The following is a 27385-nucleotide window of genomic DNA, read 5'->3' as shown; positions in this document are numbered from 1 at the left end:
CATGGCTACATCAAATACTATCTTTCAGGTTAGACTCCAACCACCCTTAGTTATTTAACACTGGATATTCTTTTTGCACATATGCTTCCTCTCCAGATGTAAAATTATAGGCCTCAGCAACCTTCCACATGAGGTTTATTGCAGCCCATTTGTTTGCGTGGAACTGGGGGTTGAGCATCAAATGACCAAGTGTTCATTTCACTTCAGCTCTCCCTTCTTTTAATTTATGGCAGAGAACGGTATTTTCTTTGAAAGTGTGTGTTTGTGCATGTATACAAACATATATATGTGTAAAAACTTATATCTATATACTGGACCTATTGCTCACCAATGCAGTAGAACTTATTGGAGAGGTCAAGACTGGTGGTAGCCTGGGACGCGGTGATCGTGCCCTCATGAAATTCATGGTCTCGAAGGGTATATGCCAGGCAAAAATATAGCCATGACCATAAACCTTAGAAAAGTGAACTTTCAGTTGTTTAAGGCAGTGGTGGATGGGACCCCCTCAGAAACTGCCCTCAGGAGTAAAGGAGCACAAGATTGCTGACAACTCTTTGAAGACATTTTTATTAGAGCATAAGAATTGTGAATTCCCATGTGCAAGGAATCAGGAAAGGAAGGCAGGAGACCAGCATGGCTGAGTAAGGACCAGGTCAAACTGAAACACAAGGGGGAAATGCGTAGGCAGTGGAAGCAGGGACACACATCCTAGGAATAATATAGGGATACTGGACAAGAGTTTAGGGATCACGGAATCACGGAATCTTCAGAGTTGGAAGGGACCTCTAGAGATCATCTAGTCCAACTCCCCTGCTAGAGCAGGATTGCCTAAAGCGCATCCCTCAGGGCTGCATCCAGGCGGGTCTTGAAAATCTCCAGAGAAGGGGACTCCACACCCTCCCTGGGCAGCCTGTTCCAGTGCTCTGTCACCCTCACTGTAAAGAAGTTTTTCCGTGTATTTGAACGGAACTTCCTATGTTCTAGCTTGTGCCCATTGCCCCTTGTCCTGTCACTGGGAACCATTGAAAAGAGCCTGGCTCCGTCCTCCTTAAACCCACCCTTTAGATACTTGTAAACATTAATCAGGTCCCCCCTCAACCTTCTCTTCTCCAGGCTAAAGAGTCCCAGCTCTTTCAGCCTTTCCTCATAAGGGAGGTGCTCCAGTCCCATAATCATCTTGGTTGCCCTACGCTGGACTCTCTCCAGTAGTTCCCTGTCCCTCTTGAACTGGGGAGCCCAAAACTGGACACAGTACTCCAGTTGTGGCCTCACCAGTGCAGAGTAGAGGGGGAGAATGACCTCCCTCGACCTACTGGCCACAGTCTTCCCTATGCAGCCCAGGATGCCATTGGCCTTCTTGGTGACAAGGGCACACTGCTGGCTCATGGATAATTTGCTGTCTACCAGGACCCCCAGGTCCTTCTCCTCAGAGCTGCTTCCCAGCATGTCCGCTCCTAACCTATACTGGTGTTTGGCATTCTTCCTTCCCAGGTGCAGGACCCTACACTTGCTTTTGTTGAACCTCATTTGGTTCTTCTCTGCCCAGCTCTCCAGCCTGTCCAGGTCACGCTGGATGGCAGCACGGCCCTCTGGAGTGTCGGCCACCCCTCCCAGCTTGGTATCATCAGCAAACTTGCTGAGGATACACTCTGTCCCCTCATCTAGGTCATTAATGAATATATTGAACAAAATTGGACCAAGTATTGACCCCTGAGGGACACCACTCGTTACAGGCCTCCAACTGGACTCTGTGCCGCTGATCACAACCCTCTGAGTTCTGTCACTCAGCCAGCTCTCGATCCACCTCACTGTCACCTCATCTAGCCCATACTTCCTCAGCTTCCTAATGAGGATGTTATGGGAGACAGTGTCAAAAGCCTTGCTAAGGTCAAGGTAGATGACATCTACGGCTCTCCCCTCATCCAGCCAACCCGTTATAACATCACAGAAAGCTATCAGATTGGTCAGGCATGATTTGCCCTTGGTAAATCCATGCTGACCACTTCCAATGACTTCCTGTTCCTCAACGTGTTTGGAGACGACATCCAGAATGAGTCGCTCCATTACCTTCCCAGGGACAGAGGTGAGACTAACCGGCCTGTAGTTCCCTGGGTCCTCCTTCTTGCCTTTTTTGAAGATTGGAGTGATGTCAGCCTTCCTCCAGTCCTCAGGCACCTCTCCTGTTCCCCATGACTTTTCAAAGACGATGGAGAGTGGTCTAGCGATAACATCTGCCAGCTCTCTCAGCACTCGCGGGTGCATCCCGTCAGGGCCCATGGATTTATGAATGTCCAGCTTGGCCAAGTGGTCTCTGACCCGGTCCTCCTCAACTAAGGGAAAATCTTCCTCTCTCCAGACCTTCCCCCTTGCCTCCAGGGTATGGGATGTGTGAGGGACGGCTTTATCAGTGAAGACCGAAGAAAAGAAGGCATTCAGTAACTCTGCCTTCTCTGTGTCTTCCTGCAGACACAGCTTCCTGTGCAGCTGTCCCAGTCCTCAGTTGTGGTCTGTCTAGAAATGCACGGCTCTGAGCAGCCCGTGCCATGATGAGCCCTTCCTGCATGACCTGCGCTGCTCTGCATGGCTGTGGGGTGATGGAGAGGAGAGTCGCTGGCATGGCCCTGCATTTGGCAGCATTTCCTAGATCTTGCTCTAACAGTGCAGAGGGGCTTGACAGAGACTGGGTCCTCCTTGCCAAGACATTGCACAGGGCAGACAGACAGCAGCAGGAGCAGGCACTGGGATGAGCAGGGTCAGACGTGGCTGCTGGCCAGGGACCACATCTCAGGGTAGCAAAGTCTGAAAGGGGATGGAACACAGCAGGAGGAGAGAGAGAATGACCCATCCACGAAATCAGACCTTTCCCGCCCACCAAAACTGTGTATAAGCACATGGAGGCTTGAGGGTAGGAAGTAATGATCTACAGAGGGTATCAGATGATGCAGTCAGTGGACAGAGGGGGCTGTGTGCAGGGATCCCCATGCCTTCATCTCAGCCTACAGGAGTGCTCCCTGTCAGTCTGAGAGCGGTTGGGCCAGCACAGGAGCGGGTGAGGACAGGCACGGCCGTGGCCCTAACCTCAGAAATGCAGCTGTGCAGAGTAGGGGCAAAGCAGGGAGGACACTTACAGCCTACAGGCTCCAGGCACTACGTGGGAGCCCCATGACCTGCTGCAGGGACAGGCCATGTCACTGTCAGCAGTGGCAGGCACAAGGTTCCGAGGCCAATCTGTGTGGTCTCATAAATCCTGCTCCCTCCAGGCAGGGTGGCTGGGTCCCCACTGTGTAACAAGATAGTCTGGTTTCCGACGTCCCTGGACACGCCTGGTCCCTGACTGCTTCCATGCAAAGGCTACCCCCCCGTCAGTCCCTGTGCTGGAGAGGGAGGTTCCATGCCACCACACCACTGCCATGCCTGGCACATGTAATACCCCAATCACAGAGGGGTCTCCCTTGCACGGGGCGCCCATGGGGCAGCGTTGTCTTGCTGTCCCATGTCCCTGACAGTTGCCTGCCCATAGCTGGTGACATGCAGGCTTTGCACATGTTTTCCCTCCTTCCCATGCCACCCTGGCTCTTCCCTGACCTTGCAGAGCACCACACCAGTGGTGCAGGTTGACACACTACCCGCGCTGAAGAGGCACCTGGAGGAGCCAGGCAGGCTGGCAGGCACAACCTCTCTGCTTCAGTTGGGAGCTTCAGCTCTACTCACAGATAAGGGGGACAATCCCACAATCACCACAAGCAAACAATGAGCAGGTGCCAGTGTTAGTGATGCAGATGGCAAACTATTGTGTCCCTGTCAGAAGCAACAGCAGGGAGGAGAGCTCAGAGGAAAGGCAGCAAGACAGCCCTTGGGGGAGGGAGGGACTGGAAACCAGATCAGCATCCCCCAGTGTCACACTGAGAGGAGTGGCCAGCCCTGGTCTCCATGCAGGCCAGGCCAATGTGGGCTCCAGTTCTACCCCCAGACACAGAACAGACCATTTCAGTCTCTGCAGCAGCCTTGTATATACTTGGCAGCTGTCAGGCATATAAAGAGAAGCTGTCAGCACATCCCCCTCAGTTTCATAGTTTCTAGGCTAAACAACCCAAGCTAATTTGGGCTTTCACCGTGACCTGTTTTTCCCAAACCTTCCTCTTAAGGATTCTTAGGTGAGTTTTCTCTCTTCTTCAAGCCCAAGCACCTGTCTGGACACCAAGCCCCAGAAGAGGTACCAGCGCTACCAGGCAGAAGATCATAGAATCATAGAACGTGTTGGGTTGGAAGGGACCTCTAAAGGCCATCTAGTCCAACCCCCCTGCAGTGAGCAGGGACATCTTCAACTAGATGATTTTCAAGAAGGAAGTCTTAAAGGCGCAGGAGCAGGCTGTCCCCATGTGCCAGAAGACAAGCCGTTGGGGAAAAAGACCGGCCTGGCTAAACAGGGAGCTAGTGTTGCAACTTAGGGAAAAAAAGAGGATCTATGGCCTCTGGAAGGAAGGGCAGGCCACTCAAGAGGACTACAAAGAGGTAGTGAAGCTATGTAGGGAAAAAATCAGGAGGGCCAAAGCCCAGCTGGAACTAAACCTGGCTTCTGTTGTCAAGGACAACAAAAAAAGTTTCTATAAATATATTAGCAATAAGAAGAGGACTAAGGATTATCTCTGTCCTCTAGTAGATGGGGCCGGCAACATAGTGACCAAGGATAAGGAAAAGGCTGAGGTACTTAATGAAGTCTTTGCCTCAGTCTTCAGCAGTAGGACCAGTTGTTCCCTGAGTACCCAGACCCCTGAGCTAGAAGACAGGGATGGGGAGCAGAATGAAGCCCCCGTAATCCAAAGGAAAACGGTGAGGGACCTGCTTCAGCACCTGGAGGTGCACAAATCTATGGGGCCAGATGGGATCCACCCAAGGGTATTGAAAGAGCTGGCGGAAGTGCTCACCAGGCCACTTGGTATCATTTATGAGCAGTCCTGGACAACCGGGGAGGTCCCAGCTGACTGGAGGTTGGCAAATGTGACACCCATCCTCAAGAAGGGCCGGAAGGAGGATCCGGGGAACTACAGGCCAGTCAGTCTGACTTCGGTGCCTGGGAAGGTCATGGAACAGATCCTCCTCAGTGCCATTACACAGCACGTGCAGGAGAACAGGGTGATCAGGCCCAGTCAGCATGGGTTTGTGAAGGGCAGGTCATGCCTATCAAACCTAATATCCTTCTATGATAAGGTGACCCACTTAGTGGATGAGGGAAAAGCTGTGGATGTTATCTACTTGGATTTTTGCAAAGCTTTTGACACTGTTTCCCACAGCATTCTCCTGGAGAAACTGGCTGCTCATGGCCTGGACAGGTGTACTCTTCGCTGGGTAAAAAACTGGCTGGATGGCCATGCCCAGAGAGTGGTGGTAAATGGAGTTAAGTCCAGTTGGAGTCCGGTCACAAAGTGGTGTCCCCCAGGGCTCGGTGCTGGGGCCGGTTCTCTTTAATATCTTTATCAATGATCTGGATGAAGGGATCGAATGCACCCTCAGTAAGTTCGCAGATGACACTAAGCTGGGCGGGCGTGTTGATCTGCTTGAGGGTAGGTTGGCTCTGCAGAGGGATCTGGACAGGCTGGACCGATGGGCTGAGACCAATGGTATGAGGTTCAACAAGGCCAAGTGTCGGGTCCTGCACTTGGGTCACAACAACCCCATGCAGCGCTACAGGATTGGGGCAGAGTGACTCGAAAGCAGCCCGACAGAAAAGGACCTGGGGGTGTTGGTTGGCAGCCGGCTGAATATGAGCCAGCAGTGTGCCCAGGTGGCCAAGAAGGCCAACAGCATCCTAGCCTGTATCAGGAACAGTGTGGTGAGCCGGACTAGGGAAGTGATCGTCCCCCTGTACTCGGCACTGGTGAGGCCCCACCTCGAGTACTGCGTTCAGTTTTGGGCCCCTCGCTACAAGAGGGACATTGAGGTGTTGGAGCATGTCCAGAGAAGGGCTACAAAGCTGGTGAGGGGTCTGGAGGACAAACCTTATGAAGAACGACTGAGGGAGCTGGGGTTGTTTAGCTTGGAGAAGAGGAGGCTGAGGGGAGACCTTATCACCCTCTACAACTACCTGAAAGGAGGTTGTAGAGAGATGGGGGCTGACCTCTTCTCCCTGGTGACAAGTGATAGGACGAGAGGAAACAGGTTCAAGTTACGTCAGGGGAGGTTTAGATTGGATGTTAGGAAACATTTTTTTCACTGAAAGGGTTATTAAACGTTGGAATAGGCTGCCCAGAGAGGTGGTGGATTCACCATCCCTGGAGGTGTTTAAAAAAAGGGTAGATGGGGCACTTAGGGACATGGTTTAGAAGTGACTCTTGTCAGGGTAGGTTAAAGGTTGGACTCGATGATCTTAAAGGTCCCTTCCAACCTCAGCAATTCTATGATTCTATGAGTCTATGATTCTAGATCAGGTTGCTCAGAGCCTCATCCAGCCTGGCCTTGAATGTGTCCAGGGATGGGGCCTCCACCCCCTCTCTGGGCAACCTGTTCCAGTGTCTCACCACCCTCATTGGAAAGAATGATGAGGCATCTGAGCCCGATCAGGCTTCTTGCAGGCTATGGGCCCATTTACACAGGTGCATGACACCTCCTTTTGCATGGCAGCTGGTCACTACAGAGCAGTGTTCAGCTTGGGATGCAGCATTTGTCCAGTGCCCCTCATCTTTTTTCTCACTGGGGTAGCTTTCCTGCTCCAGGTTCAGTGCTTTGTACATTTCTCTGCTCATCTGCATCCTCCTTTATACAATGAGCAATAACAGATAAATTGCTTTCCCGGGGTGCCACTGTGGGCTTTGATAGAGGCAAAGCAGCTCAGTAACTCCATCATTCATGGGCTCAATGACCATGTTAACACTGGATACTTTTGCTGTCAACACACCTCTCAGGTCCCTTTTTAGCTTTACTAGGCTCTTGGCTTCGATACCTTCATGTCGTATAAATTATCTGGGAAAAGGCTGAGTGGCAACATTATTATCAATGTATTGATAACATAGGACACTCACATCTCAAACACCACATGCTGTCTAGGTGTCCCACCTTAAAAGGGTAGAAAAAAGATTATCAGCTGGGAAAGATGATAAGGATCTATGGTGTCATAAATGGTGTAGTGTATATACATAGCAAACAATTATTAACTGTTTCTTACAATAGAAACTACGAAGTGCCAGAAGAAATAATTGAGTGGCTGGTCTAAACTCAACAGAATAAATTACTTTTTGCATTGCACACAATTACATAGCAGAACTCTTGACTTCACAATACCCTGTGAAAATCAAAAGTATAAATGTCTGGTTTTGGGCAGTACTGAATTCCCCAAAACCAGTTATGCAGCATACGGTAAAAAAACGCCACCACCAAATGAACCAAAAAGGAGTACTGGGAATTATTAATGATTAGCAGAGCGGCTTTCCACATTTCATACAGTTCATAAAGCCTCAAAGGGCTGATATCCACAACCTGGCGACAGATCTGAGACTGTTCTTTGGCTGAAGACAATGAGGGAGTTTCCTGTAGCAGCTTTATAGAAAACATCTGTGGTTTGCTGTACCTTTGCCCTCCGTTATTATTATTATCACAAGGGATCAATGAGTTAATGCCACCTCCATGGGAAGGAAATGAAAAACAGCAGCACACAGACATGGCTGAGTTGATGTGAATGAACCCTCACAAAGTACCTTGGACATTGTCTTCCAGAACAGTCAGTGCAGAAGAGCAGCCATAGAAGCTTTGGCGAGAGCGTGTGGTGAGTCACCGTGGGGCCAGTTGGGATACAAGGTCTGGGGGTGCAGATCTGGTGTTTGCACCCTCTCCAGCCCTCCTCTAGGACAGATGGCAGCTGATTGAAGGATGATGCTCACCTGGAAAAGGCCGCCCTGAGTCACAACAGCAGCTGCTGGCTATTTCCATAGGCATAATCCTGCCAAAGTGAGCCCCGCTCATGTCACAGCAGCCCATGGGAGGCTCTGCCCTGGGGAGCTGGGACAGCCAGGTTTTCAAGCTGGGCCAGCACTGTTCTGCCACTCTCTGGAGGCAGATAGAGGCAGAACAGGGCCCACACAGACCTGCTGTGTCAGGGAGAGGATGGAGACTTGCGCAGACATTCATAAACTTGGTGTTTCTTGGGGAAATAATTGCAGGAGTGTGGCGTCCCAGGAAGGGAACAGTCGGAGGTCCAGGACCGCCGGGTCAGGACCCAGTTACTGCAGGTCACGTCATGTTAATTTCTTTAGTAAATTTGTGAATGCTGGTTAAAAGCTGCCTAAGGCTTAGATTAGGGACACAAAATCCATGCATCCATTGTGGGTTTCATTTAATCAATAACATTTGTATGATACAAAGTATGGGCAGTTTCTGCACAGGCACATCATAAACCTAAAACTTTCCCAGCTTCCAAGGGCCACAGATACAGACACAGAGATAAATGCCCAATGCTCTGGGAACCTGTGCCGGTGTATTCAGTGTTGGGCAGAGACAGATGACAGCAGGGTGACATGATGCAGGCACAGGAGGCTCCTGCGCCACAGTCAGGGCATTCCCTTGCTGCCAGCAGCTCTCCCAGAGCCTCGCCTTTGCCTCAGAGACTGCCAAAATGAAAGACTGATGATGAGTGTATTTAAAGGCTTCCAGAACCAGGGAGTCCATGAAGTTCTCTCTTTGCTGAGTGAGCCTCCTACGGCACATGTGTGCGCAAGGCCAGGTGTGTGGGACACAGGAGGGAGCAAGCACAGAGGCAGCGGAGCATCTGCACCCATCCGCCGTCGCACAGCCGGTGCCACATGCTGCAGCCACACAGCTGAGGGGGCACGTGCTCCTCGCCTGCACGCAGCATTTGCCCATGGGCAGCTTGTGTGAGCGAAGAGGGGTGCAGTGCACCCCGGATGCAGGCCAGCAGGAGGGATGGCTGATGGGCAGAGCACCCTAGGGGGATGGCCAGGGATGGGGGGCACGGCCAGGGATGAGGCTCTGGCCTGGCGGGACAGCAGTGCAGGTCTGGCTGGCGGGGAGAGGAATGGAAGGGAACCGAAGCAGGCTGGGGCTGTGGGGCCTGCAGCCCAGGCTGCACGGGTGAGGATGGGATCTTGAGCCTGCTGCTGGATTTCCGCAATGAATTCCAAGTATAAGGCGCTGCAAGGCACATAATACAATTTAGATGTATTAGTTCCTGATTTGCGACTGCAAATTGAATTTCGCCTGGCCAAAAACCCAAACTCTCAAATGTTAATAAAATATGTGTGGAAAGTTTGCACTCTAAGTATTTATTGTTTATAGACTGAACCCACAGATATAAATGCTATCCTCTGCTCCCAAAGCACATCGTGCTTCTCCGTGCACAGTCACAGGCTTCTCCCCCGGTGCAGTGCACAAGGGGATGGTGTGGCACTGAAGAGAGATGGCTGCTAAACTCCCAGGATTGCCCAGAGAGGCACAGGGTTTCCCTTCCCCACGTCCAGGACAACCAGTCTGGCGGGTGTATGAAGCCTGGGGATGCCACTCAGCCAACAGTGGTGGCCAAGGGTGGTCAGATGTAAACTTCCACCGATCACAGCATGATACTCCCCCTGTGTGAGCAATAGGGGTGCAGCCTGGAGCGTAGGGAAAGGACACAGAAACCTCATCCCCTGAAAGTGGCTTTGTGGGGATGCAGAATAAACTGTCCCACAGTGCTAATGGACACCCATTTCTGCTATCAAAGAACCGCATTACCCACCAATACCTACACCTACAGTGCTGAGCTCTCCAAAAATGTCTTAAAAGTTGCCATGTCGCCGTCATCTGACCACACCAGTGCAGGCTACTGTAATGCCGGGCAAGCCAGGGAGCAAATGAGCAACTGCTGCAGCTATGCAATCTGAACTGAAGGGACCCAAACCATGCAACTGATAAGCAACTAGACAACATGTCAGTGTTCAAGATTGTACTCCAAGGGCTCTGAGAGATGCTACTTATGCGTAGCAAGAGCATACTGAGAAATGCCCAGAAAAGCATGCAAACATATGTATAGCAGGAAGCAAAGTCATGGTACTGATAACTATTGGAGCTGAAGTAACAGCTTAGCATGTTACTTGGTAAACATATTATTGGTAAAATAACCAATCCACTAAAACGTAAGCATAACAAATGACAGAAGTCAATCTGCCACAGAAAAAAGCATGGCTTGAAGTTAAGCCAGTGTTTGGGAGGAAGGACCTGACTTAGGTTATTTGGGTTAGAGCTGCAGTATGACCAGAAGCTTTTGACATCTGTACCCACATTTGTGCTGCTGCTTAGTGGTCTGCCTGAACAGAGGAACCTATGCTACAGAGCAGTCAGCAGCAAGGAAGCTCAGTATGGGAGAGAGGTAATCTGCTGATCCACCAAGAGCACCCAAGAAACGCGATTGAACAACCCAGACAAGGCCAAAAGGCCACCCAACCTGCCATACAGCTGGAAAGCTAACCCAGATTCTGCCAGACTTCTGTTTTCACTTGGCTGGAACTTGTCCCTTACACACTGACATTGCAGATTAAATCCTTCCCATGGCAACAGCACTACCCTGGTCTTCCACAGCTCTCTCCAAAGCACAGACTATAACTAGGAAAGACCTTCTGAAGTGACCGGGAAAGAGTTTTGGGGGTGCTAGTGCATTGACTTATGCATGTGCATGCTCAATGCTCATCAATGTACCTTTGCCGCAGGCTGACCACATCCAGGGCTTGGTCTGTCTGCTGTTTAGCTCCAGCTGTGCTGCACAGCCAGGACAACACAGGCTGCAGCAAATGACATCAGCTGGGCAGGGAGGAGCCTCAGGAGTCCCCAGGTCTGCCCAAAGTCGCAGCTAGTCTGAGCCACCTTAGCAGCCCCTTGGAACCAAGGGAGCTCACAGATTCCCACTTGGCTTGACTCCTCCTTTCAGTCTCCCTCGCCAACAGAAAACAGTGTTTTACTGCCTGTAGGGCAATAGAGGATGGTTTGGGTTCATTTCCTTGTTTTCCTACCACTTCACTAGCCCAGTGCTGCCTTTCTTGCAGATGGGACACAACTCATGCCTGTGCCTTCATGCTGACATGGAGCAGCACCCTGGAGAGGCCAGAGCATTCCCAGCTGCCCAGGAGCTGATGGGACTGTGCTGGGGGCACCAGCCTGAGTGTCTGCATCTCTCAGTGCCCCAGCAGTCATGGCACCAGTGAGCCAATGGTGTTCACTGTCACTGGGCATGACCATGGCCCCACTGCCCAGGACGCTTGCCTGCATGTGGAGCCCCCAGTGCTGATGGGTCCCTGCTTGGATGCAGTCCTCTCACATCATCCGTATGCTCAGGGACAAGCCCTCCAGCCCACTTAGAGGCTGTGCCATCGCCTCCTCAACACACAGAGGTGAGGACGGGTCGTGTTCCCCCATAAACTGGAGAAGCCATGCTTGCTCCTCTTCCCAGGCCTCACCTCACATACGACACCTCTGAGAGGTCTCCCGCCTCCTGGATTGTCTCCTCAGGGCTGTCCCATTCCTTGCCTGGTGCTGCAGCAGAAAGCACCATCACTCTAGTACTGAAGTTCCTGCAACTTCACCAGCCCCAGGCTTTCCTCGAATCTTCCAGCAGCCCCTACCTGTCTCTTGCTTCTGCCTTCTGCTGCAGCTTCTGCTTCTCTGGCAGCCTGCCCTTCCACGCTGTGCTGTGCTCTGCCATGCTGCACCACGCCATTCCTTGCGGTGCTGTGCTGTGCCCTGCCACACCACCCCACGCCCTGCCATACTCTGCCCCGCTGCACTGTGATACGCCTGGCCATGCTGTGCTGTGTCGTGCCGTGCTCCGCACCACCACGCTGCTCCCTGCTACACCATGTCCCACCATGCTGTGCCCTGCTGTGCCATGCCATGCCGTATCACCCCTGCCATGCTGTGCCATGCTGAGCTCTCTGTGCTCTGCTATGCCCGGCCATGCCCTGCCATGCCCTGCCCTCCCTTGCCCTGCTGTGCCTGGCTGTGCCACGCTGTGCTGTGCCCTGCTGTGTGCATCAAGACATGCTGTGCTGAGCCTTGGCCAGTCTTGGTCATGGTGCCCCCGTGGCTCTGCACACGTGTCTGCTTCTCCAGTTTGTCCCCAGCAGCAAAGTGCCAAAGGGCAGGGAAGGTCCTACAAGTAAAACCCATTATGCCCAGCATCCGACAGCTCCGCACAACACCTGTTTGGTCAGACTGAAGGCAAGAAGAGGCACCTGAACATGGGCGTTTATGGTTAATCACTGCCTGTGGACAGTCTGCAGCACAGCTGGCCCTGCAGAAAGCACTGCACCTGAGTCTGAGGGGCAACAGCCTGGACTACAACAAGGATGAGTTACGTCCAGGACAGCCAGCATCCCACAAATGACTAAAGATTGCTCTCAGCAGTACTTCGAAGTGTCACTGCCTCCATTCAGACTTCTCTAGCAGGTGAGCAAGAGACCATGGCTGGACGTAGGTCTGCAGCTCAATGGGGCAAAAGGGAAGCTGTTCTGCAGTGGCTGCCCCCATTACTGAGCATTCAGGTGCCATGATGCAGGAGCATCTCCAACTGCAGCTCTCTTCCACGTGTGCCTGGCAAGAACCCTGCCCCAGGCACAGCCCCTAGGAGCAATCAGAGCTCTGCTGGGGCCAGCTCTTGTCAAACGCCCAGACAGCCCCTTGGGGTGCTCAAGGTCAGGGGAATTTTGCAAGGATAAACTCATTAATTGATGACCACACAGATGTGAGAGGACCGTCTGAGCTGCACTGAATGGATTAGGGTGGTGGGCGATCACTCTGCATCTGCAGCTCCAAGGGTCGAGGCTTTGGCCAGCACCACCTACACCTGTGCCAAACAGCTCAGTGTTGCAATGAAACCCCAGAAGGATGGGACAGGTTTCTCCCTATGCCTCCCAGGAACCTTCTGCAGCACAGCCCGGAGATGCAGGAGAACCCTCTGTAGGACAAGAAGGTGACTGAGGCCCCCGCCATCTGTCACCGCTGTCTGCAGCAGCACGGGCAGGGCTGCGTGGGGCGGCCCTGTGCCCCAGTGAAGTGACTGGCTGTGGGCACGGCAAGCGGACAGCCAGTGCTGGCCCAGCCTGAGGCCGTCCCATGCAGGAGCCTCCAGAGGGACCGGGGGAGAGCCCTCCGCAGAGACAGACGCCATCCTTTTGCACGATGGCCACTTTCCACATACCGATGCTCCCATAGCAGGACAGAGAGTGCAGCCAGGCCCGGCACGACACTGGGGAATTGTTGTGCTGCCATGGGACGTGCAGCCTCAGCACAAACCCGTGGGGCAGGAGCCACAGGCTGTGGAGGAGCGTGTGGGTGCATGGACGTGCCACAGCGGGACAGTGGAGCAGGGAGGGTCTTTGTGCAACACGGGACCATGAACATGCCGCAGGAGGGAAAACTTCCTGGGGAGAGTTGGCACTGGCGGTTACTGGGGGTTTAGCATGCGGGGGGAGTGGTAGTTACTGGGGGTTCAGCACGCGGAGGCACTGGTGGTTACTGGGGAACTGCACAGGCGTCAGCACTGGTGGTTACCGGGGCACGGCCCGGGGCGGGGGGCAGCACTGGCTCTTTGGCGGGTACCTCCCGGGGGCGGCACTGGTGACCGGGGCCACGGCCCGGGGTCTCGGGGGAGGCACCGGCGGGGGCGGGGGGCGGTGCCGGAGCCGCTGCGGCGCCGCTTGGGGGGCGGTGCTGGGCGGAGCGGGCCGGGGGAGGATCGGGCGGCCGTTCCGCCCCCCCCGCGCTGCGGCCGGGGCTCGGCCCCGCACCGTCCCGCGGCGCAGGGAGCCGGGCCGTGGCCGTGGCCGTCGCCCGGGCCGGGGCCGCAGTCCGGGCCTCCCCTGCGCCGGCCCGCCGCCATGGCCCGCTTCTCCGCCTTCCTCAACCCCGTCCTGGTGCTCTTCAGCTGCGACCTCTGCCTCGTGCGAGCCAGTAAGTGCTGCTGGGACGCCGGGACGGGGACGGGACGCCGCGCGTCGCCTCGCTCTCTGCCGCGGGGCCCGGTCGCCCGTCCCGCTCCTCGGGCGCCCGCGGCGGGGCCGGGCCAGGCGAGGCGTGGAGCCGGCGTTCCCCGGGCGGGGGACTGGGCCGGGCGCCGGGCGGGGGTCCCCGTCCCTCGCCGTGCCCCGGCCCCGCTGCGTGACCCTCCCGCCGGCCTCCCCCCGCCCCCGGCACGGCTTCAGCCGCGACCCTGCGGGGCCTGGCCCGCCCCCCCCCCCCCCCAGCCCCCCGAACCCTGCTGGGGCTGCGCCCGGCCCCGGGGCGCCGCGGCCTCCAGGCCAGCCGTGCCTTCGGCCGTGTCGCCTCCCTTCCCCGCGGGGCGGGTGCGATCGTGTGGCCGGGCTGCCCTCCGGGGAGGGCCACCAGGCTCCTCCGGGGCACCTGGAGTCGCCCCCTGCGGCTTTGGCTCCTGGAGCCTCCCGGCTCTGGGCCGGGCGGTGGGGAAACGCGGGCTCTCCTGGTGCCCCCGCGGAGAGGGCTCCCCGTGTCCCGTCCTTGCCCCTCAGCGGAGTCCTGCGGGCGTTGGACCCCCCGGGCAGGGATGATGCGGTGCTAACTGCCGTCCCTGCGTGCCTTCTAGCATTGCTTTCTCTGGGCTGGTGTTCGCTGAAGCACGGGGTCTTGTAAGCGCCCAGGGTACCTTCTTCCCCTGGCTCATCTGAATGCCTCTCTGTCAGCGGCAGCTTTCTGCTGTCTGTTTGCCCCTTGTCAGGTTACTGATGTATTAAACTGAATTGCGGGAATCAGACATGGTCTGGTATGTTCTGCCATGTTTTCAGTCTCCTTGCAAAATACATACTCCAGAGCCTGACGGATTCAGGAAGAAATGCAGTCAGGGTTGTTAAAAAGGGGCCACTTATTTTTAGATGTGCAGTCTGATGCTTACCTCCCTTTTGCAGGGGTAAGTTGGGCAAACATCTAGGTGCCCTTGAGCAGCAGTCCCAAGGGCACGGGCTGAGGGGCAGGTGAGGTCCCCTCTCCTGAGTCACAGCGGGATGGGGAAGGCGCCGGTGGGGCTGTGCCACATCCCTCTGCCAACATCGTTCTTGAGGGGCATCTGTCTGGCCCCTTCTCTCACCCATGAAGCCAGGTGGCGTGGCAGATCTAGCCCAGTGCTCAGCTGCACACAGGGCACCCTCCATGCTGCCCAGCCTCAGGCTGGTGTGCTGTGGTGCCAGCACGCAGGACCAACTCTTCCTCTTCAGCAGGCCTGAGAGGAATGCACTGCTGTAGTGCCAGGACAAAAGGGTGCACCAGGCCTTAAGTGATTGCTCTTTTTGTGGTAGTGCCCGTTTCTTAATATGGCTTTAATCAAAAGTGAAGCTGGGCAACTTATAAATGATGCAGAATCATTAGCGATTAATGCATTGGGCAGGGCTTAACTGTGGCATGCTTTTGCCAGAGAGCCCAGCAGAGTGTTGGAGCATCTTGGCATTACAGGAATGTTTTTAACAGTTGGCTTCAGAGACTACATTTTTTGGAGCCCTTGCGCTCGCTGATCTTTATGGCAACACCTCTAGCATGAAAATGCTCTGACCTCAGCCGCAGAGCAGGCTGGAGAACATTAGGCTTGATGTGGGGATCATATGCAAAGCTTTCTATGATGTGGGCTGTCATAGAACCATAGAACTGCCTGGGTTGTAAGAGACCTTTAAGATCATTGAGTCCAACCATTAACCTAACATTGCCAAAACCACCGCTAAACCATGTCTGTCAGCACCACGTCTACCCATCTTTTAAATACCTCCAGGGATGGTGATTCAACCACTTCGCTGGGCAGCCTGTTCCAATGCTTGATAACTCTTTCTGTGAATAAATTATTCCTAATATCCATCCTAAACCCCCCCGGCACAACTTGAGGCCGTTTCCTTTTGTCCTATGGAGGTCTCATCTTGCATATCCTCATGATTAAACATTGCCCCATGTTTCTAGGGTGAACTTCTCTAGTTTTGACTTCTGAAACTTCTCGTTCTATCTCTTCCTGCTAGGCCTGCAAATCCCATGTGCTCAGAAATATCTTTTCTGCAGTTTTCTGAACTGCAAACTGACCATGGGACACTCATTTTTCCAACGAAGAGCTGCGGGCTGGACACCCTCAGGTGTCACTGTCACACAGGTTCGGGTCTGCTTGCCTGGAGCCTGCACACTGTGTGTTTATGATGCATGAGGGCTGAAGCACTGATCAGTCACGTGTGCTGTGGCTCCGCAGTGCCCCTCATGTGCTCTTGCCCTCTTTCTATTTGGGACATTTGGAGATTGACTCTGAGTGGAATAGCAGATCATGCTGTCTTTGAGTGTGCTGTCTCTGCAGTTTGATACCAGGGTGGTATTCCCCCTGGGATGCCCTTCTGCTGCCAGCGAGTGAAGGTCCCTACACAGGGCCTGTGCAAGCTCTGGCTAAGTACGGTTCAAGCAATACTGTCAGCCCTGTGTGGACCCAGCAGCATGGCTCATGGATCAGTGCAGTGCGCTTGTTCTCAAATTGTAGAGTGACTCAGCCCCAGGGCCATGTCTCAGCATCCCCAGCTTGAAAACCTGGGCTGGGCCAGGTTGGGCTCCCTGCGTAATCCTAGAAAATTCTTGTGCAGAGCTGAGAGCCTGCTGCAAACTTCATCCACAGACTTCTATGTTGCAGAAATGTCAGACTCTGCCTTTAATTTCCTCACATACACTTAAAGGTTGGGAAGTCCAACTGCCCAGTTTGGGCATGTTCAGACCTCTTCTTATTTTGTTAAAAGCTGCCCAATTTATTACTGTAGATGTATCCTGTGAAGCACCAGGTCCTCTTCTTGTCCTGAGGCCAGCTGGCAGGATCTGGTCACGTCTGTAGCACTAAGCTGACAAGTTCCAAAGAGGGGAGCACATCGATGATACCTACTAGGAATAGTTCCTGGCTTGTGCTAGCTCCTGACCCGTGCCCAGGAGTGGTTTGGGCACATGCTGCTGGTTCAGACCGAAGTAGTTGCCGGGACCGGTCTCCACCACTGGATTCCTGGGCTGTTCCTGACCTCATTACATTTGCTAGCATAGTGGTAGCCTTGCACAACTGTTCTTACGCCTGAAGGTTAGCAGAAACATTGCAGCACCCGACACACACACACACTGAAATGCTTCTGCGTGGGGCAGTGCAAGGGAGTGGTTATTTGATAGCGGACAGGGTGCTGTCTACAGCTCAGCTCTTAGTTGTGCAGCGAACTTGCACGCTGTCCGTGGCTGGAGTAGAAAACCAGAGCATATGTGTGGGGAGCTCAACTCCTGTGCGCACAGAACACGCGTGCCCCAGTCAGTGGCCAGTTCTGGGGAGCACAGCTTTATTCAGCCTGTTTTGCTGTTGGCTTGTGGGAGACCAGGGTGTGCAGATAAGGACATGGCTCAGAGACTCTCTATCACAGGTTAGAGTGATGAAACAGAGTCCCACTGGTAAAACTCTAAGGAGACACACTCTTCATGGGATAAAGGATATTCAAGTGTCTTTGAATCCTTTCTAGTTTCCAGCCTCCTGTTCTGGAAGAGAGGGCGCAGCATCCTGTGATGTCCTTGTTTGTGTTGTCTCCAATGACTATCTCCTGGTGATGCAGTAGGCTTCTGTTGGTGATGCACTCAGCCCCGCTGTCTCTCTGAGAACGTGTTTTCTGGACTCTGTGGGTAACCCTCCTGGCTGTCTCAGTCGCCTGAGGCCAACCACAAGCCCGCATTTCTCAGAGTGCGAATCGCAGCCTTTTCCTGTTAGATCTGTCATGGGGCTGGGTGTATTCAAATGTGAATGAATGCATTTAAATAGCTGACTTGCAGAAATGACTGTGGTTGTTGTTGGTGTCTACGGTTGTCTTTTTTCCTGTTCTTAGGTATCCTCTGGCACTCTTTTTCTATCTGTATAAATCACAGCATTGAACTTGTGCTACACAAGCAGCTTGTAGAAGGACACTGCCTTGTATACAGGGAGAAATGATGCTCAAACAGCAGCCTCAGTGTCTTTATTCAGGCGCTCCTGTGTCTAATTTCCAGACAAAATTTGGCTTTGTATGTGTACCTGTGTAGGATCCTGCCATGCTCCTAGTGCTGTGAAATCTCAAAATTACGGTGGTGCAGACCATGGGTCAATCAGGACAGCTTTCCAAAGGATAGCGGCAGCTGAGTGTTGCTGCCAGCTTTGCAGCCGATGGCATTGCGCTGCTGGGAAAGTCAGCTCTGCCTTCTGCATTGGGCTTTCCTCCCCACTCTAGAGCAGAGAGTAATGCCAGGCAGATGAAATCGCCAGATTGAGTTGCATAGTGTTTTTATTCCAAGCTGCCCCATTTTTCTGTCACAGTTGATATATAAATACTGTGTCTGGGCTGCTTCCTACGCAGTTCTGGGTGGCGTGCCAGGCATTCATGATGTGCACATCCGTGGGACAGCCACAGAGCTTAGAGGATTCTGATTTTACCATCACAGTCTTGGTTGAAGAATTGCATTAATGTAGGATTTGTTTGGACTTTCTGGACCCTACAGGACTTCCCTGCCAAGAATATACTCTGTTCCCAGGCTGAGCAGGAGCATGTCATGCCAGGCAGCCCTGCTTCTGCTGGTGCTGGAGCTGAATGAAGTACACTTTCCAACAGATTAACATCTGTGCAGCAGTGAAGGTACCTGAGATCTGCAAGCAGATGCCTTCATGAAGAGCTGATGTGAATGTCATCCTCCTGTCTGATAGCAGGGTCTCTGCAGTGCTCTGAGACAGGCTGCAGGGATGTTTAATGTGATTTTGAGCTGCACGGATTGGTTAAATTATCATGACAGTCTCTTAAACTCTGTAATTCTTTTTTGTTCAGGACAGGCCTTCATGCGTTTCCCATTTCAGTGTCTGCAAGGTGGAAGGAGACCACTGGCGGCCCTTTGTGTCTTTAGCTGGGTCTTGCAGCCTGGGCACATGGTCAGCACTGCTAATCCCTTTTAGGTGGAACATGTATTATGAGCAATGGGCTATGTCTGCCACCGCAAGCAAGCCCTTTAGAGAAGAGCCAGGCAGATGTCATGCGAGCTTGTCCTCCTTTGCTGCTGTAAGACATTGCAGAGGGTAAGGTGGCAGTGAGCACATTTCTCACCAACAGCCAGGCAGGGAGGAGTCCTGGCCAGCAACTGAGAGCTGCTAAAGCCAGCAGGCGTCACAGAGGGGCAGCTGCACAGGCAGGGAGCTGCTCTGTGCCTGCGCACCTTCCTGTCACAGTGGGCAGCTACCACGAGGCCAGTAAGCACCATGCCGTGCGTGTGCTGCTGCTGTGAGGGGCTCAGCCTTGTGCACCAACTGTGCCACTCCTCTCCTGGGGACAGGTTCACCAGAGAAGCTGCTCCCTGTCGCCCTGGCCACTGTGCTGCCAAGGGCAGGTGTTGGAGAGGCCACGCATGGTGGTGTGCAGGGGCAAGTGCCTTTTCTGAGACATCTTCTTTTGCCTCTTTCCTGTGCCTTGCCTTTGTCCATCCCTGGCTCACCCAGACAGGCCACCATCCCCCGTCAACGTGACTGTGACACAGCTGAAGGCAAACTCTGCCACAGTCTCCTGGGACGTCCCAGAAGGAGATGTGGTCATCGGCTATGCCATCTTACAGCAGGTATCCATGCTCTGTCCCTGGGGGTTGGGGACCCCTCTCACTGATTACCAGCATGCTCCTATGTCAGCCCTTTTGCCGCAGTTTGGAGCTCCTCTGGCATCTGCCTGAGGACACTTCTGCTGTTGAGCAGCCCCTGCCAGGGCACCCTGTCTGAGCCATCCATCCTGGTGGGAGGCAGCAGACCGTGGGCTGTGCTGGGGGCAGCTGTCCCTCCAGTGGCTTCCCTGTGATTTCTCTGGATAAGTATGGTGCTTCAGCCATGACATAACTCTTCTTTGCTTGCCTTGCTCTGCCTCCACAGCCCCAGACAATGGTGGCTTCTCCAGGGAGGCACCTGGCTCTGGCCACACAGGGGTGCTGCATAGCCAAGTGCTGGCCAGCCTGGCACACCCCAGGGGTGGATGGTTGCCCAGGAAAGGAGGAGTAAGGGCAGTGTGCCCAGCACAGCCCTGCAGACAGGGGCCTGTGTCTAGTGCCTCTGGGAACAGCCTCCTGGGGATGACAGCTCTTCACTCCGGCAGCGGCAAGATGGACAGATGCAGCGGTTCATCCGGGAGGTGAACACCACCAACCGGGCCTGCGTGCTGTGGGACTTGGCAGAGGATGCTGATTACATCATCCAGGTGCAGAGCATCGGCCTCTACGGGGAAAGCCAGGCCAGTAAGCGCGTCCACTTCCGAACCCTGAAGGAGACTGACCGCCTCCCTTCCAACAGCTCCAACCAAGGTGAGGCAGCTCCTTCCAGCTTGCCCAGGTGCCACTGGTGGGGCCACACCTGTAGGTCTCCGCAGCCAGCGAGGAAGGTGCTGCCCTGAGCCACAGGCTGCTTGGGACACACAGGGTCATAACCGGTAGCAGGGTTGTACAGGCTGATGTTGCGTCCACTATGGCCATGTCCCCAAGCCCTGGTTTACAGCCCTCCTATCCCAGGTCTTTGCACCCTATTCACCTAAGCAGGCTGTGGCCAGGACAACTGCTATGGCCTGCTCAGCTGCTGCCTGTAGGAAGCAAATATTGAACGGGCTCTCAGATCTCCCAGCCTGCAAGCTACCGAAGCACAAATGACGGAGCCCCTCATCCTCCTTTCCTACTCATATCCATGTTGTGCCTTCTGGCCTTGACGTTGTCTACATGCTGGTCCATGAGATATGATCTAAGACTCTAAAAGACACAATGCCCAGAGGGCATCCACTGGGCATGGGAATTGGTCTCCAGCACTAGCCATAAGAGAGGGACTTGAGAAGAGTATAACAGGACAAGCAGATGGCTTACTTTCCTCAGAATTTTTGTGTTCAACTCAGGGCCTTCTAACCTGCCCTGGTCTCTATGTAGGGACTAATCACTGAGATGTATTTTGCAATCCCTAGTAGAACCCAAACAAGCTGTTAGAATCCCTGACCACCTTTGGTAGCGAGGATGGTTTATGTGAGACAGAAAAGCCACAGGCTGCATGTCCTCTCCCCAGCCAAGATGTCATCCCACACCTGTCCTTGTCTGGGGGAGGTGGGCCCCTCTGCTCTGGAGCTCCTTCTCAGATCCTTGAGCGTTGCTGGTCCTGAAGTAGGTTCTGGTGGGAGGGCATCTGCTGCCAGCCCTGCCTGGGCTCTCTTCTCTGCAGGTGACATCACCATGGAAGGGCTGGACAAAGACAGGCAGCTGCAGACAGGCGAGATTATCATCATCGTGGCTGTGCTGCTCATGTGGGCAGGTGAGTGCCACAAGCAGCATTCCAGCAGGATGGGGCAGAGGTGCAGTCCAGGGTCCACAAAGAGGATGGGTCTCGAGAGTTCAGAGGCACGTTGGTATGGGTCTGGCATCCTCTACAGTAAGTCCGTTGAGTCTCTGTAGAGCTCGAGCCAGTGGGGTAAAAGGAGCAACCACAGCCACTGCTCAGCAGCGATGGCCTGGAACACGTGGGCTGGCTGGCCTGACTGCTGGGCTGGAAGAGCAGGAGGCAATGTGGGACACAAGTAAAACAGAATTACAGGGTGGGAGCATCCCAGCTGACATTAACTGTCATGTAACTTGGGCCTTAGCTAGCTTGTCTGACATCAGATAACATTGCCTCACTGGCTGGTAGTGGCTGTGCCTCAATCTGCTGATGCTGTAGGATGGGTGGTTTGCTCCTCTACAGCACGTGATTAAAGCCAGTGCTCCAGCAAACAGCAGGTTGTACGGGAGCAGGGAAGTCTAGGAGATAACAGTCAGCTCCTGACTGGTCACGTGCAGCTGCTGTGAGTGGGAAATCATTTGTCCCCTACTCCCTTCCCAGTAAATGTGGATTTTCTAGTGGCATCTTGCAGGAATCTCTCCTTGTCCTGGTCTTGAACACTTTTCTAGTGCACTGGAAGAAAATACAAGATGGCTGCTGCTAGCTTACACCTCGCACAGGTTGGTCTGTCAGAGTGCCAACAGGGAGAAATTAGGTCCAGTCTGCGGGTGGCTGTGATAACGCCCTGTGGTTTGAATGGGTTCAACACATCTAATGATTATAGTTCAAAGCATTGCTCCAGAATCCTGCCGCCAGGCTCCCACGGTGTGGGACGTGTGCTGCGTGAGATGGGTGCTGTAAAACCATGACAGAGTGACCGACCCCACAGCCAGTTTGCAAGACAGGACAAAGCCAAGGGCTGGCTTTTGTGAGTCGCAAGCACTGGACCAGTAACTTCAGTGCTTTGCTGGAGGCGCTCAGAAACTCACTCAGCTGCTCACTGACCTCAAGGGCTGTCCCTCTCCGAGTGCCTCACCACCCACCTTTGGCCTCAGAGCCCTACGCCGTAGGCACTGAGCACCTCACGTGTGCCCTGATGGCTTTAGCCTTGTCTGTCTGAGGAGACTGGCCTGGCCACACGTGCAGAGGTGCCTGCGGTGGCCCGGGCTGGCACAGGTGGAGGGTGCGGGTGAGCAGACACCAGGGTGCCCTGGGCTGTCCAGCTGGGATGCTGTGGGGAGGGGAGGCTGCGGGCAGCCGGTGTGAGGGAGTCCTTCATCCTCTGTCTTTCGGCAGCGGTGATTGCCCTCTTCTGCAGACAGTATGACATCATCAAGGACAACGACTCCAACAACAACAAGGAAAAGACAAAGCCCTCCTCAGAGCACAGCACACCAGAGCGACCGAGCGGAGGGCTGCTGCGGAGCAAGGTGAGTGGGGAGGGCTACCAGGAGGGATGGTGTATGACGTCTGCTGTGGCTTGCTGCCCAGACAGGTTCTGTCTCTCTCCAAACACAGAAACACCCCGGCTCGTGCTCTTACCCTAAAAACGGAAGGTTTTTGGGGTGCAGTGAGCCCTGGTCTCTCTGGGGCAGTGTGTGTGCCCCATGGGGTGATTTCAGGAGAGACGTTGGATGAGATATCAGCTCCCACATTGCAGAGTGGTACCTGTCCTCTCACTGTAACAGCCCCTTCACTGTGCCCCTCCAAGGCTGCACCTCTTCTGCATCCCATAGGCAGGTCTAGCTCCTGTTGAGGCAGACAAGCTGGGCAGCTGTTCCTATGGTTCCTGCACTGGTCTATCGCTGCTCGTTTTCTGCCTTCACTGAGGCCAGCTCCAGGCCATCACCACACAAGTTGTTCATAGGAAGGACCCCAGAGCCTCTTCCCCATCCTAATGGAGGTACTGTGCTCGGCTATGGATGGGGAGGCAGCAGTACTTTCATCTGGCTGCTCCCTCAGCACCTGACACTTCTCCCTTCCTGGTTTGAACTCCAAGGCCCCAGTTCTCCTCCTCCAGATTTTTCTAGTTTCCTGATTACTCCTTGCCAAAAAGATCCCTCCTCTTGGATCCCTTTTCCAAACTGACCCTGCTCATATAGGGCTGCAAAGGCAGGTGCAAAGGCCTGTTCCTACTGCTTGCAAAGTTCACCTGTACAGTGCTGATGCACCTCAGTTTGTCTTTATGCCACACTCTTGGCATCCTTGCAGGTGACAACACTGCAAGTTTATTCTTGCAGACCTTAATTACAAAGCTGGGAGCAAGGTATAGGAAAGAAAAAGCTCTGCATTCACTTCCCCTCCTGGCTTTGGGGCCAAGCTGCTGTAAAGTAGCAGGCAATGGTGCAGCTCTTGATCTGAGCCCTGTTATAAAGTGTGGGCATAGGGACACACCTCCTGCACCCTGCTTCAGCGTGAAAAGGCTGAGTTACAAAACACAGGTGCAGCAACCAGAACCCCTTCCCTTCCCAACACCTTCTCTGAATTCATGTATCCACTGTGCTCTTCAATAAGTACATTCCTTTTAGCATAAAGGAAAGTGCCTGCTCGTGCTTGTAACAGTTTTTGAGAAAATCTGCCTCACCACCTGCAGCCTTTAGTTCCCTTGGTACATGCCAGCGCTGTCATGAGGGACATGGCAGTGAGACGTGCCTGCCACTCAGCAGCCTCATCTGTCCCTCCGCTGCCAGTCATCCCATGCTTTGTGGATTCTCTGCCCCATGGCAGATGGTATCCTAACCCCGCACATTTTCTGCTCTTACCCTGCAGCTACCTCCTGTCCAAGGGCATCAGGTGTAGCATGGCTACCACTAGGGACCAGGCAGAAGTCACCAGACATTGCAAGCCCTGGAGGTTGAAGAGTGTAGGGCACAGGGGGACTTTGTTCACCCAGGAGTACTGGGGCACAGCAGTGGGCAGAAAGGCTTCCTGGGGAGGCAAGTGTGTGTGGTTGAACGGACTTGCCTGAAGGGAGGCACCAGGGGTGCAGCTGAGCCACCTGAACCATTCTGCAAAAGGCCGGGGTTCCAGTGCTGGCTCCCTTGGTGCCCTGAGGGAGATGCTGAAGCCTGGGCTCGGCTGCAGCTCACCCACACCTCAGCTCAGGGCAGAGGGCTCAGCTGCAGCCGGCAGCCCTTTTGCAGAGGAGATCTGCTGGCCTCAGTGCCTGCCGTGGGAGCCTGGGGGCTCTGCTGTGGGGTCTGCATCCCAGGGGCTTAGCAAAACAGGGCCTTAACACAGATTTTTCTCTCATAGAAGAAGTCTCCCTCGGTCAATATAATCGAGGTGTAAGTGCAGCACCACCTCTGCATCTGGGGTCCTGGGCATCCTGCCAGAGCCAAAGCAGGCCTTGGAAGAAGAGGCAGCACCAGGTGCCCAGCCTGGAACTCTGCATGCGAAGATCCATGTATCAGAACTTACGCTTTCCCGAGGGCGCCTGTGCGGGGGTGTGCATGGAGCCAGCTCCCAGCCGTGCATGCAGTGCACGGCCCTGCTCATCCCGCATGACTGGCCCTGCTCTCCTGCCGCTGCGGAGCGCGGAGCTGAGAACAGGCCAGGGGACACGCCACCAGCCCAGGGGGGCAGAGGGGCTGGTGTGCTGGCCTGGGGGGAGGCAACGTCCCTGCGTGATGGCTTGGCCAAAGGCCGGGGTGCAACCATGTGGCACCAGCCGCCTGCCTGCAGGCAGCCGGGAGCAGACCTTGCTCTCAGCTGCTGTGTCGGGGCTCGGAGGGCAGGGGCTGCTCCCCTTGTGGCCCCAAGACTGAGAGGATGGGCAGTGGGGGCATTCGCCCGAGCGCTGCCAGGGAGGTTGTGGCCAGGTGGCAGGAGGGTTTGTCTGCAGGGCTGGGCCCAGCGAGCACAGCTGAAGAGGGGATCCCTGCTGGAGAACAGGGCTCTGCTGCACCCCATCATTGCTGTGCAGGGGCTTCAAGGCCTCTCCCTGCTGCAGGGGACAAGAACACAAATGAGCACAAGGAGCTAGTGCTGCCATGGCCTGCAGAGTGTGCAGCCAGGCAGGGAGGGCTGGTAGGAGCCGTTCTGTGGGGTGGCATGAGCCTCACAGAGCTGTGGGAGCCGGCAGTGCCAGGGCATGGCTGTGGCTTTGCTGTTTCCCTGGTAGGGCACAGTCACGCTGTTTGCGGGGAGCTGCTGGGCACCCTGTGAGCAGAGCGGTGCCTGTGCTGCCCAGAGGAGAAAATGTGGTGAGGCCAGCAGGGGCTCAGAGGGGCTCAGCAGGATGCGGCTGCAGAGCTCATCACTGCTCTGGGGATAATTAGCTTCAAAAACACCGCATCCTGCTCCTGGCTCCTTCTGTCTTGTGGGGGTATGGTCGCTGATGATGCTCCCGCTCCTGGAGCTGGTCCCACAGCCTGCACCAGGGTTGCTGATGTGGCACAGCCCCATTGGAAAGGGCTGGCCCTGAATGCCCGGAGCTGGTGGACTGTTGGCTCGCTGTTACCTGCCCAGTCTGCCTGCTCCTGCAAGGACAATGTGAGCCATTGACCACCGTGGGGCTGTGAAGAGGTGATGTCTGCTCTGTGCTTGTTGCTCCCCAGAGCCTGCAGGCTGAAGTCTGTCACTGGGTATCCACACTGCCCTGTGGCTGAGGCCAGGCCCGGGCATGCCCCCTTGCCAGCGGTAGGAGGGAACAGGGACAGGAGGAGACTCTCTGCTGCAGAGAGGCTCTCTGCAGCACCACTGGTGCCCTGGCTCCTGCTCTTCCTCCATGCTCTGCTCTGCAGCCTGTCACTGAGCTGGGCTGCTGGCTCTGCAGCCCTGGACTCCAGCATCACAGGATCCAGCGTCTTCCAGGAATAAACCTCCAGTAAAGCACTTTCAGGACTCTTCATTCCAGGTGCTGCTTAGCTCCTGCTGCAGGACTAGGCGGGGAAGGGACAGGATAAGCAACTCCCTGTGGCAGAGTCTTTTCAATAAAAGCATCCTGGCTCAAAGGCAGCGTTGGCCCTGCAGAGTTGCAGGTCTCTGTGTGTGCGCGCATGTGGATGTGTACCAGCACTTCTGGAACTTGTGTGTTTGGCCCTCAAAGGAAGACCTGCTCTTGCATGCTGTGCAGGTCCACTAACGTCATCCTGCACACCTCATCTTGCACAACCGCAGTAACTTCTACAGGTTGCTCTGTGCTCTCAGCTGTGGGAGGAAAGGCACAAGACCAGGCCTGAACATACAAAAACCTCAAATGAGGAAAAGAGCGTGCGGCTCTTGACTGACCTTTAGGGACCCAAACCTCCCCAGAGCGCCAGCCTCCCCCACAGCACCCGCCTTCAGCATGGGCTAGGAGATGCTGAATGCAGTGAGTACTGCCCGGCTGTGGCTGTCAGTGTCACCAGCCTTAGACAGGGAGATGGGCTGCAATGTGACAGGAATGCGGCAGCAAGGTGCTCAGCCAGAAAGCAGCTGCAAACTCACTTGCTGGAGAAACCAGACATCCTGCTGGCTGCAGCCTCCCCTGCTCTCTCTGGGGAAGGAAACCAAGTGTGTGGCTTGCCCATGTCTGCAGACCACAGCCAGGCGTGCAGTAGGGCAAAGACACCCCAGAGCAGAGTGGGCACATGGGGGGAGAGGTTGAGACCTGCTGGCACACAGCGGGCTGGTGTCCTCCATGGCCTCAGCATGGCCAGCTCCCGCCAGTGCAGGTGACATGCACCATCCCAGTACAGCCCAGACCAGCTGCCCCCAGATAACAATGCCCACCCTGGGCCCAGGCAGCCCTCAGCACAGGGGAATGGCTCCATCAGGGCCAGCAGACAAGGAAGATATGGGAGCTCCAGGGCTCCATGAGCTCAGGGCACACGCAGCAGAGACACAGTACCTTGCACACTTGTGCTTGGCATCCCATCCAGCACTCAAACCCCAATGACAACAGTAAAAAACGTAAGTTTATTTCCCTATAAAGGCAGAGCTTTCCCTTAAAAACCAGCTCATTTCACTCATGAGAGGGTGCGGGGCTGAACTGCAGGGGCAAGGGCTTCCTCACTCCTCCAGGCCAAGAGCTCCCCGAGGGGGACACATGCCCACCATCTCCAGGGGCTGCTCAGCATCAGCTGGTCCCCAGCGGCCACCATGAGGAGC

The 27385-nt window shown here is 54.7% G+C and overlaps 1 protein-coding gene across 6 annotated transcripts; it reads left to right on the top strand.

Moving 5' to 3' along the window:
* The first annotated feature begins 13676 nt into the window (after positions 1–13676).
* On the top strand, positions 13677–26255 carry FNDC4 (fibronectin type III domain containing 4). 6 transcript variants are annotated; one of them, XM_063330899.1, is made up of 6 exons: positions 13677–13923; positions 19470–19581; positions 20103–20307; positions 21200–21289; positions 22589–22722; positions 24548–26255. In XM_063330899.1, the coding sequence occupies exons 3-6, from the start codon at positions 20118–20120 to the stop codon at positions 24581–24583; spliced, it is 450 nt and encodes a 149-aa protein (XP_063186969.1). In that variant the 5' UTR covers positions 13677–13923; positions 19470–19581; positions 20103–20117; the 3' UTR covers positions 24584–26255. The 6 variants fall into 6 exon arrangements, with proteins under 6 accessions (XP_063186969.1, XP_063186967.1, XP_063186965.1 ...); XM_063330897.1 differs by having other exon boundaries at positions 13702–13923; positions 19466–19581; positions 22611–22722; positions 24551–26255; XM_063330895.1 differs by having other exon boundaries at positions 13702–13923; positions 19466–19581; positions 22611–22722.
* The last annotated feature ends 1130 nt before the right edge of the window (positions 26256–27385 follow it).

The sequence above is a fragment of the Chroicocephalus ridibundus genome, chromosome 3 (assembly GCF_963924245.1).
Source record: "Chroicocephalus ridibundus chromosome 3, bChrRid1.1, whole genome shotgun sequence".
In the NCBI taxonomy this organism is placed as follows: domain Eukaryota; kingdom Metazoa; phylum Chordata; class Aves; order Charadriiformes; family Laridae; genus Chroicocephalus; species Chroicocephalus ridibundus.
Note: the sequence above shows the minus strand (reverse complement) of the source record. Positions and strands in the feature narration are given on the sequence as shown.